This window comes from Podarcis raffonei, chromosome 6 (assembly GCF_027172205.1).
Source record: "Podarcis raffonei isolate rPodRaf1 chromosome 6, rPodRaf1.pri, whole genome shotgun sequence".
In the NCBI taxonomy this organism is placed as follows: domain Eukaryota; kingdom Metazoa; phylum Chordata; class Lepidosauria; order Squamata; family Lacertidae; genus Podarcis; species Podarcis raffonei.
This window is the reverse complement of record NC_070607.1, coordinates 40,441,389-40,460,081: the sequence shown is the minus strand read 5'-3', so window position 1 is coordinate 40,460,081 and position 18,693 is coordinate 40,441,389. Positions and strand designations below refer to the sequence as shown.

Below are 18,693 nucleotides of genomic sequence, written 5' to 3'. Positions count from 1 at the left end.
ACTTCCCCTCTTAATTCCTCAATCCTTTTTTTGTTTTGGTCTGCTTTCGTGTTTGCGTCCTCAGCTAATTTTCGGTTCTCTGATATAGTCTTTTCAAAATTTCCTATCGCCTGTGTGTTTTGAGCAACTTGGTCTGTCAACTTATTAATCGTTGCTGTAACCTGGTCAAATTTAGCCGCTTGTTCATCAGCTTTCTTATTTAATGCTGCCAGTTGATCCAATATTTCTTTAGAAATAGGGTCTAATCCTCCTGCAGCCATATCCTCCAAAACTGGCTGTTTAAATTGTCCTTCTTGCAGACCTGTCACAATTGGAACAGATGATCTACGTGGCTGCACAGGCAAAGTTGATTGCAATAGTTCAGTTTGTTTTGCTTTCTTGGCAGCCCTTGTTTTTCCTGCCACACTCATTCCACAACTGTCTAGGTTTCAAGGTCAAATTGTAAATCCCATGGGAAAAGCAATCATCCAGGCAAAAAGATTTCCAAAACAACCAGCAGTTCTCAGAGGTTTATATTTCCACAATCCAGCAGGGGGAGCTCCCCAAAAGTTTCCACCATTTAATTCCCAAATATGGTAAAATCCAAAATAAGGGGGGGAAACCCTCTAAATTCACTTTAAACTGCAGATGATAAAGGTTCTTTGCGAAGGTGTGAACAACAGTTCCTTTTTTGTAACTGCAAAGTAGCCCAATGTAACTTTATGTCTCTATACACAGTTGCCACAGTCTGATGTTACTTTGTATCCAGGCAGCCCGTGAGCTGGGGCTTATAACTTTATAATCCACAAAATATAGAGAGGTATAGCACAGTCTCACAATCAAATCCAAACTTGCAGGGTAAGTTCCAACTTCTTTTAAACTCCTTTCAACGCTTCCGCTTTAAAAAAACTTTGCTCAATACTTTAAACAGGGACGGAAGACTGACTTCCTTTTTAGCGTCTCCCGCTTTCAGCCGAAATTCACCAATTTGATGTCCAAATAAAGCCTCAAATTTCTTACTCACGAGTTTGTTGTTTCCAATCAAATGTTCAAAGAAGAAAGGTCAGCGCTCATCAGCAGCAGCCGCGCGGCTTCGCTTCCGCGGAAAGAGCGATGGATTCACAGCACCGCTACCCCCTCCACGTTCCGGAGCCCCTTACGGGGTCCCTTCTGCGTATCCGAGGTCGCTCCTGGTGCCCGCCGAATCCCACGGCCACGGGCTCACTCTACCCGTGGTTTTCCTAAACGGGTCGTCGCTGTGCCGCAGCGCACGACCCTTTTCCGCGGAGCCCCTCTTCAACAACTGAAGAGGACCGCCATTGCTGTTTCGCGCCGCCTCCGGAAGTCTATTGGACTAAGCAGCACCCTAAGCCCACTTACCTGGGACTTTTGGGTAGACATGCTTAAGCTAGCACTGCATGTCTGTTTCTAACTAACCACGGTCACTTTCAACTGACTACTGTTATCATGAAAAGACATTGGTAATTGGAACCAATGGGCAATAAGAACAAAAACTGAGGAGGTAATCCTGCTAAACTTACTTAAAATAAAACAGCATAAAATATGTTCCCCCACCTTAGCAACAGAATGCACACACCTTTCACGGCAGCGGGGACAACGTAACTCCCAGCCTAAAGACAAATGGGAACACTGAACAGCTTTGATAATGTTTCTAGGATTTTGGAATAGACACATTTCAGGTACATAAATTTCTATTGTGTGTACGGATGGAGGGAAATTCAATTTTGCTTACATTTAAATGGGAATCTACCTAATTCGTACTCTTCAAACCAGATTGAAGAAATACAAATACAAATGAAGGAAAGATCTCATCAGCCTTGAAAATTTAAACTTGAGAAATTTTAATCATTTAAATAATTGCCCATATTAAAAAAACCCCTCACCCAATTACCTAAATATTTCATTGGCAACTGGGGCTTTTGGACGATCTATAAAGTTTTCGCCCTGATGGACAAGAGCCTCTTTCATCAGATGGAATCCATTCACAACTACAATCCACATGCTTCCAATCTGAAGGCTGAAGACATTGCCATATTTTTCAGTAAGCTGGATGGAGAGTGAGGAAGAATAATTTCTATTTTGTTTTTTTAAAAATATGATGATAATTCCTAATTAAGACCTGAAGTCTGGGATTGAGTTTGTGGGAAGGGCTAGGGTCTCCCCTCACCCACACTGCATCTTCTAAGCTCCTTCATATTGTGCTATCCTCTTGTGCCTAAGGGGAAAGCAAACTGCCTCTGGACTGAGGAGCTAGGAGAGATCTAGCTGGTTGCTGCCTTGTCCAAGCAGATACCGGTAATTGGCTTGTAGCTCTGGACCTTTTCCAGGACAGAGTTAGAGGATAAAGTAAGGTTACCAGATTTTTTTCAATGAATCCAGGGACACTTTAAACAAACAAACAAACAAACAAACAAACAACAAACAATAATTTTGTGTGTGTGTGTGTGTATAAAGTTATTTTAAAAAATTAAGAAGTAATATCTTCTGTGGTCTCCTCTGTTGTGCGGTCTTCCTCTGGGTCCTGGCCTGCTTTCTTGGAGTGCTAGCCGTGCTTCCACTCCCTCACTCTCCCTCCTTGCACTGTGATCCCCTACAGGCTTACTCGGGAGTAAGCGTTAGCAGAAACCCCTTCCTCCTGCTGCTGCCCTGCCGCCTGTGGACGGCTCCTGTGCAGGCATCGGGGGAGTTTGAGAATACGACTGTGGGATGATCACAGAATCATAGATTTGGAAAGAACCTCTGAGAGGCATCTAGGTCAACCACCTGCAATGTAGGTACCTCAACAAGAGCAGCCACAACTTAAAAAACCATAAAGCTTCCCTGCTCCATTTACACCTATTGTAAAGGTACCCCTCCAGGCCCCATCCCGCCAATCTCTCCCTTTTTATCAAAGGGGAGGAAGGCAAGCAAGCAGACGTAGCCTCTTTTAATTTTTTTAAGGTTCATTTTTTTTTAAGGTTCATTTCTTAATAAGAAGGGAACAGGAAAGCTGTTTGTGGGGAACCAACATAAACACCCCCAAAACAAACATAAAACATTCCTCCCCTTTTATTTTTTGCTAGTGAGGGTGGGTGCAAGGGAAGAAAAATGAAGCAGCAGCACATAATGATGTATAGGGTTGGGGAACCAAATATGTGAAAAGACCAAGGGAGAATTGGGAAGAGTTTATGGGTAAGGAGGGGGAAAATGGGGAGACAGACAATAACACAGAGAGAAGGGAGGGAGGGAAGGCAGTCCAATGTAGCTCACAAACATGCAGAATGGAGCAAAAGAGGCAAGACAATTTCCCCCACCACCCTTAACTTTGAAGCAACAGCCTCTGTCTGGGAGAGTGAAGGGAAGGCTCAAGGCAGCATCCTGCTTTCTGCCGGCTTGGTAGGTCAGCTCACAAGCCGGCAGAACGCAGCAAAGGGGGCTTTAAAGCATGAAAAAGTGCTCCTTCCTCATGAGCAAGCAGGAGAGACAGGGTAGCTTGCAGAGATGTCATGCAGGGAGGCTTCTTCCCTGCACCTCAGCTCTGCCGGTCCAAAGAGCAGCCTTGCCTCTCTGGCTCAAGCAAGCAAGGAGGAGGAGCAGGGCTGTTTGCAGAGCTGAGAGAGAGTGGATGATTGCTTCAGGCTCTGGGGAGGGTCTGTAAGTCCCAAGGCATATGATTAATCCGGGGACATTACATGAAATCCGGGGACCTTCCGGGGATGGATTATGTCTGGGGACAGATTGGTAAATCCGGGGGCTGCCCCCAAGAACCAGGAACGTCTGGTAACCATAGGATAAAGGCAAAAGTGGCATGAAAAACCTACTAATGAAACATGCAAACAACCATCCAACCTTTAAAGGCAATTGTGGGTACAGAATTGTTATAAATAACTGTTCGGTAAAATAGATCCTGTGTTCAGAGGCAATACATATCTGGATACCAGATGCTGGGAACAAACGACAGTAGAGGCATCTGTCTTTGTGCCCTGTTTGTGGTCTTCTTGGAGACATCTGGCTTACCAGTCTAAGGATGCTAAATTGGGGGGGGGGCATCTTAGCCTTAACCTGCAGTGAAGCTCTTACACTCCTATACAGTGCAATGTTGGGCTAAATTCATGCCATGATTCCTCATCCTTACCTTCCATAGTTTCAAATGGGGCTCCTTGGTATCTATACGTAGCATATTACCCAGAAAAGAAAGAGGCCTGGGCCCTGGGGGGAAATTCCTTGGGTGAATCTGTTTCTTGCAATCAGCAATAAGTAGAAATGTAGCCAGAAAAACCAAAATGACCTGCAGGGACAAGGCCTCCCAGAGGTCAGAGAGCAGCTGGAGCAGCATCTTCAAACCCTTCTAGCCCTCCTTTGTCAGAATGGACTGCTATCTGTCGAGGGAAACCAAAATCTCATGCAGGTAGAGCAGCCACACCTGCCCTCTTGGGCTAACGTTCCTGTAAGAACTGAGGGCAAAGTTTCCACACATCATTATACATTAGGGTTACCAGATATCCCCGGTTCCCAGGGACAGTCCCAGGATTTGCAAATCTTTCACTGGAAAAATTCCGTCCCCGGAATGTCCCCAGATTTGCAAATCTGTCCCCGGGAAATCTGGCAGCAGCAGCCTCAGCAGCCCGGAGCCAGCCTGGTAGCGCAGTTGGTTCTGGCTGGCTTCAGGAGCTGCTTGCTGCCGTGATGCCCACCATTTTTCCTTGCCTGTAATCCCCATATGATGTGTCTTGTGTGCATATGATGTTTCTTGTGAGATCTCCTGTCCCCTTCCCCCTTTGTTTTGACTGATTGGGGGAGGCTTGGGAGTCGCAGCCTGCCAGCCATTGCCTAGTTTTTTTAAAAAAAAACTGTGCATTTATGTTTCACAGGGTGCGAAAGAAGGGCTTTGCACCTTTATACAATATGCATGTATGCTTCGGCCCAGGGTCTTTTGCCTCACCATCCCCACTACTGACTCCCTGTTGTTACTCAGCTTCACACACACAAAAAAGTGTCCCCGGATTATTCATTGAAAAAATCTGGTACATCATGCCCACAAAGAGGCAGAAGGGAGATGACTTAATGAGTAACTCTTCCTAGCGGGAAGGGGGGAGCGTAGCTTTCTCAGTCAGAATATTTCCTTCTTGTTTTCACAATTCTGCGGAAGAAAAGTAAGTATCCTTCCCGACATTTCTAGAATTCTCTTCAAAGTCTGTGCCCTGTGCATAAATAATTAACTTCTGCCGTGGAGTATGATCCTGCTCCTGAGACCTTTGGACTGATATCTTGATAAGGGGTCAGAGGAGTCAATTCAATGGCCTTCTGTTCTATACTGCATAGGTTCAATTTTGCCTCGGCAGGCCTGGCTCAAGACATCTTGCCGCCTGAGGCAAATGAGAAAACGGCACCACCAGTAAGTCAGAGGTAGACTAGCCCTGAAACCAGGAACTCCATTTCTTCCCCTCCAAGCTCAGTGAGTGAGGCTTGCTAGGTGAGATGCACACCTGCAGGAGCTGAGCTCAGCCAGGTGCCAACGATGCTTGCCTGCCTGCCCACTTGCCTCCACCCATCTCACTGCCAGCCAATATGCCTCAGAGAGCTTTGTGTGCTTGCCCAGGCCCCAGGCCTTGCCTGCCCAGACACCTGATTGCCACAGTGGCCAGACACCTGTCCCTGAGTCCCTCTCAGCGTGGCCAAGCAGCAGCTGCATGTAAGCATCCAGACAGAGTGGAGCAACAAGTAGAAGAAGAGGAAATGCTTTCTTCTTCTTCGGGTTGGCAGAAGAGCATGCCTTGAAATTTCCTTGTCGTGGGAGTAGGGGCCTGCTGTTCGCTAAAGTCTTCCTGCTATCAGCACCTCCTGCCAGCATATGTCACCTCACACAGACCAATGGTAGGATTGGCCCTGTGCCTTGGCCACAAACTGACTAGATCAAGGATTGAGAACTTGAAAGAAATTAAAAACTTTTACTATCTTGCCAAGCCCCTGTCCATCTGTATGTTCAAATGTTGGCTGGCATCCGTGTGTCTCAGAAGACAATGGAGGAGTGCGCTTTGGGGGTGAGGTCAAGCTATTGGGAGGTGACAGTGGCTGCTGTGGCTGTAGAGATTGATGTGGGAGAGACATGTCTTGCTGCAGCTGGGGCAGATGAAGGGGCGTCCAGTTCTGTTGCATCAGATGCACCATGGCGCTTCTTTTCTCTGCACTCCTCCCAGGGGTCATTTTTCCTCCAGTCCCTACCATGGATACACGACTTGGAATAGAGGGAAACCTGTTGCAGAGTAGTGATATTTAGCAGCTCAGAAGCTAAATCATATGTAAGACCGACTCCCCCTTTAGGAATTAAAGCATTGACCAGACCCTCATTAAATATTCTAAAGCTTTATTTGCAGAACAGATGATAAAAAGAAAAATATACGCAGAATATTTACAAGACACATGCTTATCCAAGCATGGGCGTAGCTTCACTTAGCTGCAGAGTACTACAGCTGCTTGCTTAAACATTCAGTCGAACTGTGCCTCTCCCTCTTCCAGCTTTGCACTCAACCTGTACCTAGGCTGCACAGCTCTTTGAAGAGATGGCTTTCAAGTTCCAGCAGTCTTCAGCTCAGCTGCCTTCGGAGAGCTCTCATTAACTGATCCATTGCACTCTCTCTCTCTTTCCTTCATAGAAAGAAGCATTCGCTGCTGTACTCCCAGCAGCGTCCAGAGAGGATTTCTGACACTGTCTCCTGCAGGGTTCCTAACAGATTACTCACCCATCTTCCAATGCTGTGTCATCACAGTGAAGTCACACAAAACATAGCCTGTGACCCAATACTTCTTATGTGACCAAAATTAACCAACCCCATGAGAGCTACTAGGGAACATACTAGAATTAAATATTTAACCACTCAAAACTCAAAGTGCTTTCTGTAAACACACAACAGTACACATTTACCGTATTTTTCGCTCTATAACACGCACCCGACCATAACACGCATCCGACGATAACACGCACATAGTTTTTAGAGGAGGAAAATCCGTAGGCATGCCACCCGTAGGCATTCCCTCGATAACATGCACAGACATTTCCGCTTACTTTTTAGGAGGAAAAAAGTGAGGGTTATGGTGCAAAAAATACAGTATACATTCCCATTTCAGCAAATTAAACCACTATACCCCCCAAAAGCAAATGGCTGCAATTTGATTTTTTCCCAATTGCCCCATCGCGCAATAACTAGTTTAACGAGAAACATTCTCTAGCAAAATGCTATATGCCAGTATTTAAGATGTCCTTCCAAGCTTTCATTATTGTCCACCCAGTCAGAAGAAAAAGGTGAATGATAAGTTCCTCATTCTTTAAAACCTTATTTGGATCTTTGAACAGATTCAGTAGTACCAAACTTGGGGTAAAGGACTACATCCTGTTGCATGATTTTAGAAATTTCTAGAAACAACTTCTCCCCAAAGCATTCGACCCTCAAACAATCCCACCATGCGTATCAATACATGCCCACCTGGTGACAAACCCACTCAATACATGGGGGAAGAAACTGATGCACTGTGGGCCAAATGTTGGGTGTTAAATTCCAGCTGTGTAGTATAGGTAATTCCCTCACAGAAACAAAGATAGGTTTATGAGGTGACTTTCCCCACAACCCTTCACCGTCTCTGTCATCTAGGGAAAACTGCAGTTTGACCCCAGCACACCCACCTACAGTGGTACCCAATATAATTTTATAAAGAGCTGAGAGTCAACCTTTATCCACACGATCGTTATTCAATAATATTTGTTCAAAGGCCTTAAAAGACTGTGTTCCTTCTTCCAAAAAACACTACAGCAGAGATTGGCTCAGGACAAATATGTATCTAGCCCAAGACTCTCCAAGAAGTGCAGGCACAACAGCCCCACTAAACATCTGCTTCAACTTTTTCAACTGGACTTTGTAAAGCTGCACTCAGTAGTACTGATAGAAAGAGGGCATGTCTTCAGAGTGACATTGCTGCTTGCCCTGTGAATGACAGCAATGCATGCTAAAGTAGCCTCAAATGTTGCTGGATTACAGCTCCAATCATCCTTGCTCATTGATTAATCCAGGTGTGGATGATGGGAGTTGTAGTACAGCAACATACAGAGACCTATGATTGAAGAACTCTGCACTAAAATGAAAAGTCAGGCCAAGAAAGAAAGGTCTTCCCAAATCCTGGTCCTTACTTGTTAAGATATTTCATGTTTGCAGCTACAAGCTATTTCTATCTAAATCCCTCTGAGTAACAAGCCGGTAGTCCCAGTGAATGGTCCATCTTTTACAATTGCTTGTGTTCCTTTTAGCTTAACAGAATAGAGCCCGGCTGTGGGAATTTCACTTTAGAACACCATTCATTAATTAGAAATGAAACAGAGCTACAAAATCAGTCAGTCTTTAGCAACTGCTATGCTTATAGCAGATGATGTTGCAGTATAATGTGGAACTAATACTCCCTTGTGGTTTAAACTTGCAATTTCCCACTAACAGCCAAATTGCCATGTTTAACTATTTTCATGGAAATCACTTTGTAGACTCAGTTTTAACCTTGTTATCCACTATGTTTATTGAATCACAACAATAATGCTTCTGAAAAACAATACAACCTGTGGAAAATCCATTGACTACAATCCAACTCTGAGCAACCTGAAAGCAGAGATGAGCGCCGCATCCCATTGTCAAATTCCACGGGACTTAACCATCCAGGGGTCTTTTACCTTTTTACCTGACCTTAGGATATTTAGAAGAACAATTAAACTTTGCATTTTGATTTTATAAATGTATGCTGGGCATTCCATTAGATTTTTATTTTCAGTTGTGAGCACACATATCCTTACAAGGAAAGCAATGCCTTTTTCTCACCACTGCTAGGGCCAGCATAAGCCCACAACCTCCCAGGAGCCCCCCATTTTGGAGCCCCCCAGCAGCAGCAGCACCTACCAGCTGTCTTCCTCCTGGACAAGACGCATCAGAGCTACGCAGGAAGATGTGTGCTCTACGCTCTTTTGAACTGGACCAGTGTCAGCTAGGGGACCCCGCCATTGACTTGAACTTCCTTAAAGGAAAGGGGGGGAAAGCAGCAAGCCATTTGTTCTCTCTCCCAAGGAAAGAGAGAGTAAAACAAGCAACACCTGCTTCTATGCTTTCAGCCAATCTGAGATGTTTGGGACACCTGGTGATAGAAACACCCCAGGGTCCTAAAGAGCTGCTAATTCCAGTTGTCTATGTTAACTTGCCTGGACACACCTGAGACAAGCATTCCCTAGAAACTGTTCTGTGCAAATAAGTAGTGGGTGGGTGGATGTCAAAGTCCAGGCACTCAAAGAGAATTGCCTGGATAGTTAACTGACCTTACAATGTACACAAGTCTACTCAGCTAGATTGAGAATGAAGTTGAAACATTGAAACTACTGCATTGTGAGGGAGGAAAGGAAAACAGGACTCTTTGTCTAGTTTCACTTCTTGTTTGCTATCTCCACTCCACCCCCTCATTCAAATTCTGTTATTCAAATCAATCAGGATTAAGCCAAAGATCTGTTCCTACACCAGAAATTAATCCTACTTATTGAAGAAATGGCAATAATGTAAAATGAGCCCTCTTAGCGAGAGAATGCACATATCCGGTATGGCAGGGGAGACAAAGTCAGACCCACCCTAAATTCACAGCTTAATGTCACATCTTTTGGAGCCTGGAAAGTGAACTTCTGAATTAGGGCTGTGAAGAAAATGAAGAGCTCGGTCCTTGCCAACTGCTCTCCCAGACAAGCTCGCTTTCCTAGAAGACAAGGAGGAAAAGACTGTTTCAGTGGAGAGCTTTTGCTACTGTGAAGAGTGGCACAATTTAAACAACACGGGCAGACCAAATAATTTAAAAAATAATTATGTTGCTGCAAAATAAATATAGAAGTCGGTCCTACTTCCTAGTCAAGCAAATGGGAACACTGAACAAATATGATCATGGTTTTACTGAATTTGGAATAGATATATTTGAATTACATAAATTTATGTCATATGCAGCTTTGGAGAAAAAAACAATGAATTATATTTTATTAGGAATCTACCTAATCTGCATATATCTTAGCTAAGGGTGTGGGCAAACAGTTCCTCAAGTTCAAGATGGAACTGGGTTTCTCTTCCTTGGGGAAACTATGAAAAAATACATCAGCTGTTGTCCACTTGTGGAGCACCTGTGCCACTTATGGCACCTGAGAAAAAGGTCTGCAAATATTCCCCAAAAAATCCACATGGCTTACTGGGTGGGGGGGGGAGGGGAAGAGTATAGAAACACCATTTTGTGTAACTTCACACCTCCTATGGTAAGGTTACCAGACATCCCCGTTTCCCGGGCACAGTCCCCGGATTTATAAATCAGTCCCCTGACAAAATCCATCTATTTAGTAGGAAGTTGAAAAGTTTCCCCGGATTCATTGAAAAAAATCTGGTAACCTTATCTATGGTAGCCATTTTGTGACTTGCATCCACAGTAAAGGTAAAGGTAAAGGGACCCCTGACCATTAGATCCAGTCGTGACCAAGTCTGGGGTTGCAGTGCTCATCTCGCTTTATTGGCTGAGGGAGCCTGCGTACAGCTTCTGGGTCATGTGGCCAGCATGACTAAGCCGCTGCTGGCGAACCAGAGCAGCGCACGGAAATGCCGTTTATCTTCCCGCCGGAACGGTACCTATTTATCTACTTGCACTTTGACGTGCCTTTGAACTGCTAGGTTGGCAGGAGCAGGGACTGAACAATGGGAGCTCACCCTGTCGCAGGGATTCGAACCTAGGCAAATCCTAGGCTCTGTGGTCTAACCCACAGGGCCACCCACGTCCCCTGCATCCACAGTACTTCCTCCCAATCCCAAATGTGACCACAGGCCCCAATAGGGAGGCGACCCCTGTAGTACACCAGGCTCCAAGCAACCAAGCCATCATCATGTAGTCTCTGTTGCAATTCTAAGAAGCCACGCATCAACATTTGTTACCTGCAGAGAATGGCAGGAACGCTTCCCTTTTCCTGAACTGACCATTCTCTAGGAAATGACCAGGATTGAACACATTGGGTGTTTCCCACTCATCCTCATCAAAGAGCAGTGAGGTCAAGTTGGTAAGTAATATAGTGTCCTGCCAAAGAAGAAGCAGAGAAAAGTGGTAGAATAAAACTTGCAAAGAAATCTTTGTGTTTTGATCTGTGCAACTACTGCAGTACTAAGCCTCCTAGATCCAAGTCCAACTCAGAAAGAATGTTTTGAATGTGATATTTTTTATGCATTATTAACTAATTCATTGAACCGCATCTCACAAAAACACAGGTTCAATTTTAAAATACAGTGGTACCTCTAGATACGAACGGGATCCGTTCCGGAGCCCCGTTCGCATCAAGAGGTAAACGTAACTAGCGATGGCACGTCTGCACACACGCACAGATCACTTTTTGCCGCTTCTGCACATGCGCGTGATGTCATTTTGAGCATCTGCGCATGCGCAAGCAGCGAAACCCGGAAGTAACACACTCCATTACTTCCAGCTTGCCACGGAGCACAACTCGAACATGCTCAACTCGAAGCGTATTCAACCCGAGGTATGACTGTATATTCAAAGTAGGATAGGAAACACCAGATGCCAGGTGTTGTAGTTTGAGTTATTAGTAATGGTCATTTTTAAAAAAGCGAAAAGAAAAGAAAGTAACTAGCTATCCATATAAATGGTACAGACTGCGCTTGGAATCCATTTTTGCCAGGAGTTGGAAATAACCAAATGTCTATCTAGCTATAACCCCTTCCCTCCACTCCAGATCTTGATGTGCCCAAAGAACACCCCAGACCCTGCCCAGTGGCCATGCTGGCTTAAGCAGAAGGAGTTCAACAGCATCTTGGGAGCAGCACACTGGCTATCCCTGACTTAGAACTTTGGCATCAAGTTTTCACATCTCAAGAGAAGAGGAAAGGCTTATGAGAAAGGTATATCTTCTTAATGTTTACTTTGGGAATATGAAACCCAGCCAGTGTAGTGTCCTTTGTTGTCAACCGAGGCACATTCAAAGGTATAATGTTGCTTATTCTTTGAATTTCATGAACAACTGCATTGGTGTATGGCATTCTGTCCCTGTCATCCATCGCTGGCTGGCGAGACTGGCCAATCACAGAATCTATTTCCGCTTGGACTTTTGCTGCAAATAAAAGAAAATCTCTCATCAACACAAGGATAGACTTTTTCTAAGATCTGTAGGGATGGCCCATCTTTAATATTTAACGGATTTGAGCAGACACAGAATTGATACTCCTTAAATGGATAGGTAACCAAATTTTCACTTATTGCAATCAATTTTCATTTGGACCAGTCAGCAGAGTATCCTGTTATTTTAGGAAAGGCACCTATGATCTGCATCAGCAAACGAGGATTTAGAAGTAAACAAAAGAATATCATCTGTAAATAAAACCAATTTGTATTCAACTGAATTATGTACTACTCTGTAGATCTACTCATGTTGCGCAAGCTAAGGGTTCCATGTAAATATTGAAAAGTAACAGTGAAAATGGAAATCCTTGTCTAGTTCCTCTAAAGTAGCAGAAAACATGGCATTTACATTTAGTCTAGATGTGGGCAAATCGCACAATATCTTAATCCATTTTTTGCATTCCAAAGGAAATCCAGCCACCATTAGTTTAGTAAAGCCACCATATACTGTTTATATATTTTGTCAAAGACCTTTTCAGCATCTAATGATAAGATTATATATTGATGTTTGCTTTCAGTAGGCCTTTGTTATATACAAAACAAAGTAAGGAAAGACAAATGAGCCAATTACAGTTCTACCTTGAATATCTGGATAAATGGCCATATACAGCAAACCCCAACGCAGGGTTGTAGAAGTTGTTTCCGTTCCAGCAAGAAATAAATCCAGTGCTGAATGTAGAAGGTTTTCTTCATGGAAACTGGAAGCAGAATCCTCCTTAAAACAGAAATGCACCAAGGAGTTAAGCAGCCATTAAAAACACCATCCTACTGTCAGACCCACATGTCAAGAGATCACTAGGGGAGGCAAGGGCTCTACTCCTGAAAAGTGTCCAGGATTTAGGAAGCTCAAGGCAACAGTCCTGTGAATCACTGATGCTGGCATAAAGTATGGGTTTGTTCTGGTCAAGGAGGCCAAAGCCTTAGAGAAGGTTTATTCAGACAACTGAGGCAGTGATTCTTTTAGTCATGTCAACTGTTTGCTCTCACAAACCACAGACAAGTGGTGAAATCCCAGCAGTGAACAAGTGGGGAGGTGTCTCCCCACAAAATATATTGACCAGTGCATGCAGAAATATATTTTGTCTGAAGTCATAAACTCAATGGAAATATTGAAATGTGGTCAGCCATTAGGGACAACTCAGACAAACCACAAGACTAGTTCTGGTTTTAATATTGTTTCTCTGCCTTCTGCTACTATTTTATTATTAAATATATACATATACATTTTGTCCTTTACTTCTCTTACCTTGGCCATTTCATTTAGGTAGGCATCTATGAAGTCTCTGGGTTCAGATGGGTTCCAGTCTTCTTTGTGTTTTTCAATGATTCCTCTCACAAAGGATTTCAACTGCTCCCATTTTTTAAAAAGTGTGTGATGGGGCCCTGGCAGGTATTTCATGACAGAGGGAATGATATTGTACAGCTGAGGAAACAAACACTAACATCACATATGTGAAGGGAAAACCCTCTCAAAAACATTCACATCATGCTGCTGTCATGGGAAATAGGCTAGCAGTAATAAAGGCTGGTGTGCACAGGCTCAAAGATGGCAGACTCTCTTGGAACCAGAGTAAATATTGCACTCACCACTGCTTATGATGGGACCCTATAGCAATGTCTTAACTTCTTGGTTAGAATGTACAGATTGCAAATCAAATGGCAACATTGTGGTTAGTTCTACAAGCACAACTTGTAATTCCCATGAAGATGATTACCATTTTGAAAATTGTATGTATCAATGGCAGCTCATCTCATGAACATGTAGATTTTCCCTTTAATGATATGCATCTTCACACACGGATTGTAAGTGGTGTATGTGTAGAATTAATCCATGTAAAGGCAAAGGACCCCTGGACAGTTAAGTCCAGTCAAAGGTGACTATGGGATGCAGCATTCATCTTGCTTTTCAGCTGGCATTTCTCCACAAACAGCTTTCTGGGTCATGTGGCCAGCATGAATAAACCACTTCTGGTGCAACAGGTCACCATGATGAGTGCCAGAGCGTACAGAAATGCCGTTTACCTTCCTGCCACAACGGTACCTATTTATCTACTTGTATTCTTTCAAAGTGCTAGGTTGGCAGAAGCTGGGACAGAACAATGGCAGCTCACTCTATGTATATAATTTGTGATGGCCTCACTCTGTTCACACACCTTGATTTTATTCAGCTACACATGTTATTCTCCCCATTAAAAATATGATCTGTGCTGTGACACATGATTCGGCCTCCCACTTTACGTTACTGAACACATCCCAACCTTTACATATTCAGTGCTTTAATAAACAATGCTAGGGGGCAAAGGAAAATGGATGGAACAAGATGCTTGAATGAACAGGACGGGGAAAACAGAAATCTGAACATGAAGAAACAGGAGGACCAAAGCAAATGATTTCACAGTCAGCAATAATGTGGGAATGTGACTGGAGCCCAAGCAATTGTGTTGTGGTTATATGCAAAGGAACTCAGAGAAGACCTACCATACTCCAAACACTTCCCTGAATAAGCAATGCCTCATCAAGCAAGTGCAGTAGCTTCTGGAAGCGATTGTCATGGTATTCAAAGCGGTCCCCAAAAGTGATGGAACAGATGATATTTGAAACAGCATTATTAATCTGAAAGTGAGGGTCAAATGGCTGCCCTGGGGAGAGAGAGAAAATGGTGCAGAAGGAATTGGGGTGCTTCTAGCTTCCATATAACAAAAACAGAAAGTGGGGAAAGTGGTTGCGTGTTGATGAGGCAGGATTTGTTTTAGCCAAAGAAAGCATTTCGTATTAACATTATATCTTGTAATTTAACCTGGGACACCCAGGACTCTGCGGCTCATTTATATCTTCAAGTGAGCATTTATATTCTCCATAGACAAGGATTATTCCGCAGTAAGGATTATTCTGTAACAAAGGCTGTCAAAAAGGGTAAGGACAGTCTCAAAGATAGTATATACCTAAATATACCAAAATGATTGCACTTCAAACCCTATTCTATTTGTGATGTTGGTTGTCAAATCATCAAAATCTGCACATCTTCTCAGCCCAAACACTCCATCATTGTTCTTAAGTCTGTTCTAGTTCAGTGGCCTTGAGGTTCCAGCACAAAGCTTCACACTAGAACTTTTGTGCACCACAAAGAGCTTCCTATCAACACCCCCTTTGCCATCACAGGGTCATTCCAGTCCAAGCAGAGCTACATTTGCGTGAAGAAATAATGCCACAGAGCTTCGCACCCTGGCTAATGTATTTTTGATCTTGTTCATAGAAAATAGCAGCATAAATATGCCCCAGGTTTATTGATTCTGGTTCTCACCTTTCTCAGCTTCTATTGCTTCCTTTAAGTAACGGCTTTCTTCCTGTATTCTTTCTTCTAAAGACCTTTTGCCCAAACCAAAGTTTCTGAGTGTTGATAAGGCAAATCGTCTTTGTTGTTTCCAGATGAGACCATTAGAGAAGACCAGTCCTAGATGGGAAGGAGTAATAAGTACGTACAGCAAGTAAGTAGATTTAGCAATCAGTGCATATCATTAAAAAAGGAATTTTAATTATCCAAATCATTGACCATAGTAACTGAAACTTACCAAGTGACCCAAATAACTTATCAATAACAGGGGCTTTTGGTCGATCTACAAAATATTCTCCTTGATGGACAAGAGCCTCTTTCACCAGGTGTAATCCATTCACAGCCACAACCCTTGTGCTTCCATAACGAAGGCCAAATACATTGCCATATTTTTCTGCAAGCTGAATGGAGACAGTAAGGTGAATAAGCTTTAGTGTACTAGCCAAAGTCCATGACAAAATACTATCAGGAGAAGATGTATCAACATAACTATATAATTGTATATAAAAAACAGAGTCACTGCCTGAATTGTCAAAACTATAAAGTGCAGACGCATGTGTAGTTTGGGAGCTCCACACAACATAGGTTTTTTTTCCAGATTAGACCTCTGAATCTCCCTTACAGTTTACTGCAGTTTTGTCCACGTTCTTCTCCCTGATCTTTTTTGCCACTAGCACAAAAATGCCACATTATGTGTCACTGGAGTATTAGCATCCCTGAGCAGCCCTAGAACCCGAATGGAGATGGAGGACGAATATATAATATCCTATCTAATATGGTATATATTAATCTGTTGGCAGACTGGAGGGAGAGTGAGAAAGAATTGAGATTTTATGTGTGTGTACCTGATGTTTCTTGAATGCCTGTATAGAAGAAGGAAATTTGATTGCCGTCAAATATATCAGGGACATAAGAGTTGCCAAAATGGTTTCCAGGGGCTGTAAATGGACAGGCCCCCTCCATTCTTCACCTGCAATCTATTCACAAGACTTGCTGCTTATTTGCAGTTAGTAACTTAGCCTAGGGACGTGGGTGGCGCTGTGGGTTAAACCACAGAGCCTAGGGCTTGCTGATCAGAAGGTCGGTGGTTTGAATCCCTGCGACAGGGTGAGCTCCCATTGTTCAGTCCCTGCTCCGGCCAACCTAGCAGTTTGAAAGCACATCAAAGTGCAAGTAGATAAATAGGTACCGATCCGGCGGGAAGGTAAACGGTGTTTCTGTGCACTGCTCTGGTTCGCCAGAAGTGATTTAGTCATGCTGGCCACATGACCTGGAAGCTGTACGCTGGCTCTCTCAGCCAATAAAGCAAGATTAGCGCCACAACCCCAGAGTCAGTCACGACTGGACCTAATGGTCAGCGGTCCCTTTACCTTTACCTATAACTTAGCCTAGTCTACCACACAAAGCTGTTGCAAAGATAAAGGGGGAGTGATGGTAGGGCAATGTACAACAACACATACATACACATCCACATCCACACCCACAATATTCTGCCAGCCATAGAAACCAAATAGGAGTTAAGGACACAGATTTGTTACAAATAGCTGTTAGGTAGTGAGTGAGGCCCAAATCTGGTACCCCCCCCCAATGGATCTTCTCAATTTTGCGCCCACTTGGCTGGGCACCTTATAGGGAAAAACGTCCCACACCACCCTAAAGCCCTTTCCTAAATCCTTACCTTGGCTACTGAAATCTGAGGCTTCTTGAAATCCGTATGCAGCATGTTACCCACAAAGGGAAGAGGCCTGGGCCCTGGGGGGAAATTCCTTGGACCAATCTGTTTCTTGTAATCAGCAATAAGTAGAAATGTTGCCAGAAACACCAGAACGACCTGCAGGGACAAGGCCTCCCAGAGGACAGAGAGCAACTGGAGCAGCATCTTCAAACCCACCTAGGTGTTCTTATGTCAGAACAGTCTGCTGTGTGTCAAGGGAAACTTTATGCGGCTCCACTACAGCAGCCACACCCGCCCTCTTGGCTAAAGTTCCTGAAATAAGGGCAAAGTTTGTATATGTTATATATCACGCCCACAAAGAGGCAGGAAGGAGATGACTTAATCACTCACTATACCAAGTGGGGCGGGGAAGAGAGTGGAGAACAGCCGCTTTCTGAATTAGAATATTTCCTTCCTGTTTTCACTTTTGTGAAACAGTAAAGGATCTTTTCCTTCATGACATTTCTAAGGGGTTTTCTGCCACTACAAATCAAAGCACTGTCCATAAAGAAATTAAAAACATTTACTATGGAGGATGTCTTCTGTTCCTGACATGTTTGGACCGGTGGTAGTTTCAGCAGCTCTGCCCGCTGCCTAAGGAGCCAGAGAAGTCAACCTGCTTGCCTTCTGTTCAGTATTGCATGGGTTAAATTTTGCTTTGGCAACAGACTGACCAGCACCTCTCCAGATGTTTTTGGTCTCCAACTCCCAACAGCCCTAGGTTGTATGGTCAACAGTCAGGGATCACTGGACAGACATCTAGTACTAAGACAGTTTTAGCCAGTAGCAGACCATGTAGAAGGGTGAAACTTTGTGCAATGCAAATGCGCTGGCTTCATCGGTGTGTTTACAGCACACCAACATCACGGTCGTGTTGCTTTTTTCCCTCCCAATAAAGGTACAGGACCCTGGACAGTTAAATCCAGTTGCAGACAACTCTGGGGTTGTGGCGCTCATCTCACTTTATTGGCCAAGGGAGCTGACATTTGTCCGCAGACAGTTTTTCCAGGTCATGTGGCCAGCATGACTAAGCCATTTCTGGCGAAACCAGAGCAACGCATGGAAACGCTGTTTACCTTCCCGCCGGAGCAGTACCTATTTATCTACTTGCACTTTGACACGCTTCCGAACTGCTAGGTTGGCTCCCAGTAAGCAGGAGCAACTCAGCTCTTGGGAGGTCCAGTGAGTGCTACTATACCATCTAGTACTAGTCTTAGCCAAGCCATGATCTCTTAGCCTTGGTTCCCCATCTTAAATACAAGAATACGAAAACTGATGATAATCAGCTGGACAGGTGGAATTGTGTCTACTGTGGAGCTGAAGGAAACCCTTGTTCCTGCCCCTGTGCACGTGGCGGCACAATGGCTGCAAGCTACAACAGCATGGACTTCTGCTGCTGGAGGTCAAGGTATGAAAGAACCCAGGCGCTAAATTATTGCTGTGGAAA

At 44.0% G+C, this 18,693-nt stretch overlaps 1 protein-coding gene across 2 annotated transcripts in view; it reads right to left on the bottom strand.

Moving 5' to 3' along the window:
* LOC128415692 (cytochrome P450 2J4-like) overlaps window positions 1–17,898 on the bottom strand; it is a 34,990-nt gene extending 17,092 nt beyond the window's left edge. The window contains exons 1-9 of one of the 2 annotated variants that reach the window (XM_053392271.1): window positions 17,211–17,898; window positions 15,771–15,933; window positions 15,503–15,652; window positions 14,680–14,840; window positions 13,448–13,624; window positions 12,781–12,916; window positions 11,946–12,133; window positions 10,950–11,088; window positions 8,910–9,744 (exon numbers count right to left, since the gene is read on the bottom strand). In XM_053392271.1, coding sequence (XP_053248246.1) covers window positions 9,569–9,744; window positions 10,950–11,088; window positions 11,946–12,133; window positions 12,781–12,916; window positions 13,448–13,624; window positions 14,680–14,840; window positions 15,503–15,652; window positions 15,771–15,933; window positions 17,211–17,411 — 1,491 coding nt within the window. In that variant the 5' untranslated portion in view covers window positions 17,412–17,898 and the 3' untranslated portion in view covers window positions 8,910–9,568. The remainder of the gene's footprint in view (window positions 1–8,909; window positions 9,745–10,949; window positions 11,089–11,945; window positions 12,134–12,780; window positions 12,917–13,447; window positions 13,625–14,679; window positions 14,841–15,502; window positions 15,653–15,770; window positions 15,934–17,210) is intronic. The other variant, XM_053392270.1, reaches the window with a different exon arrangement.
* Between the last annotated feature and the right edge of the window lie 795 nt (window positions 17,899–18,693).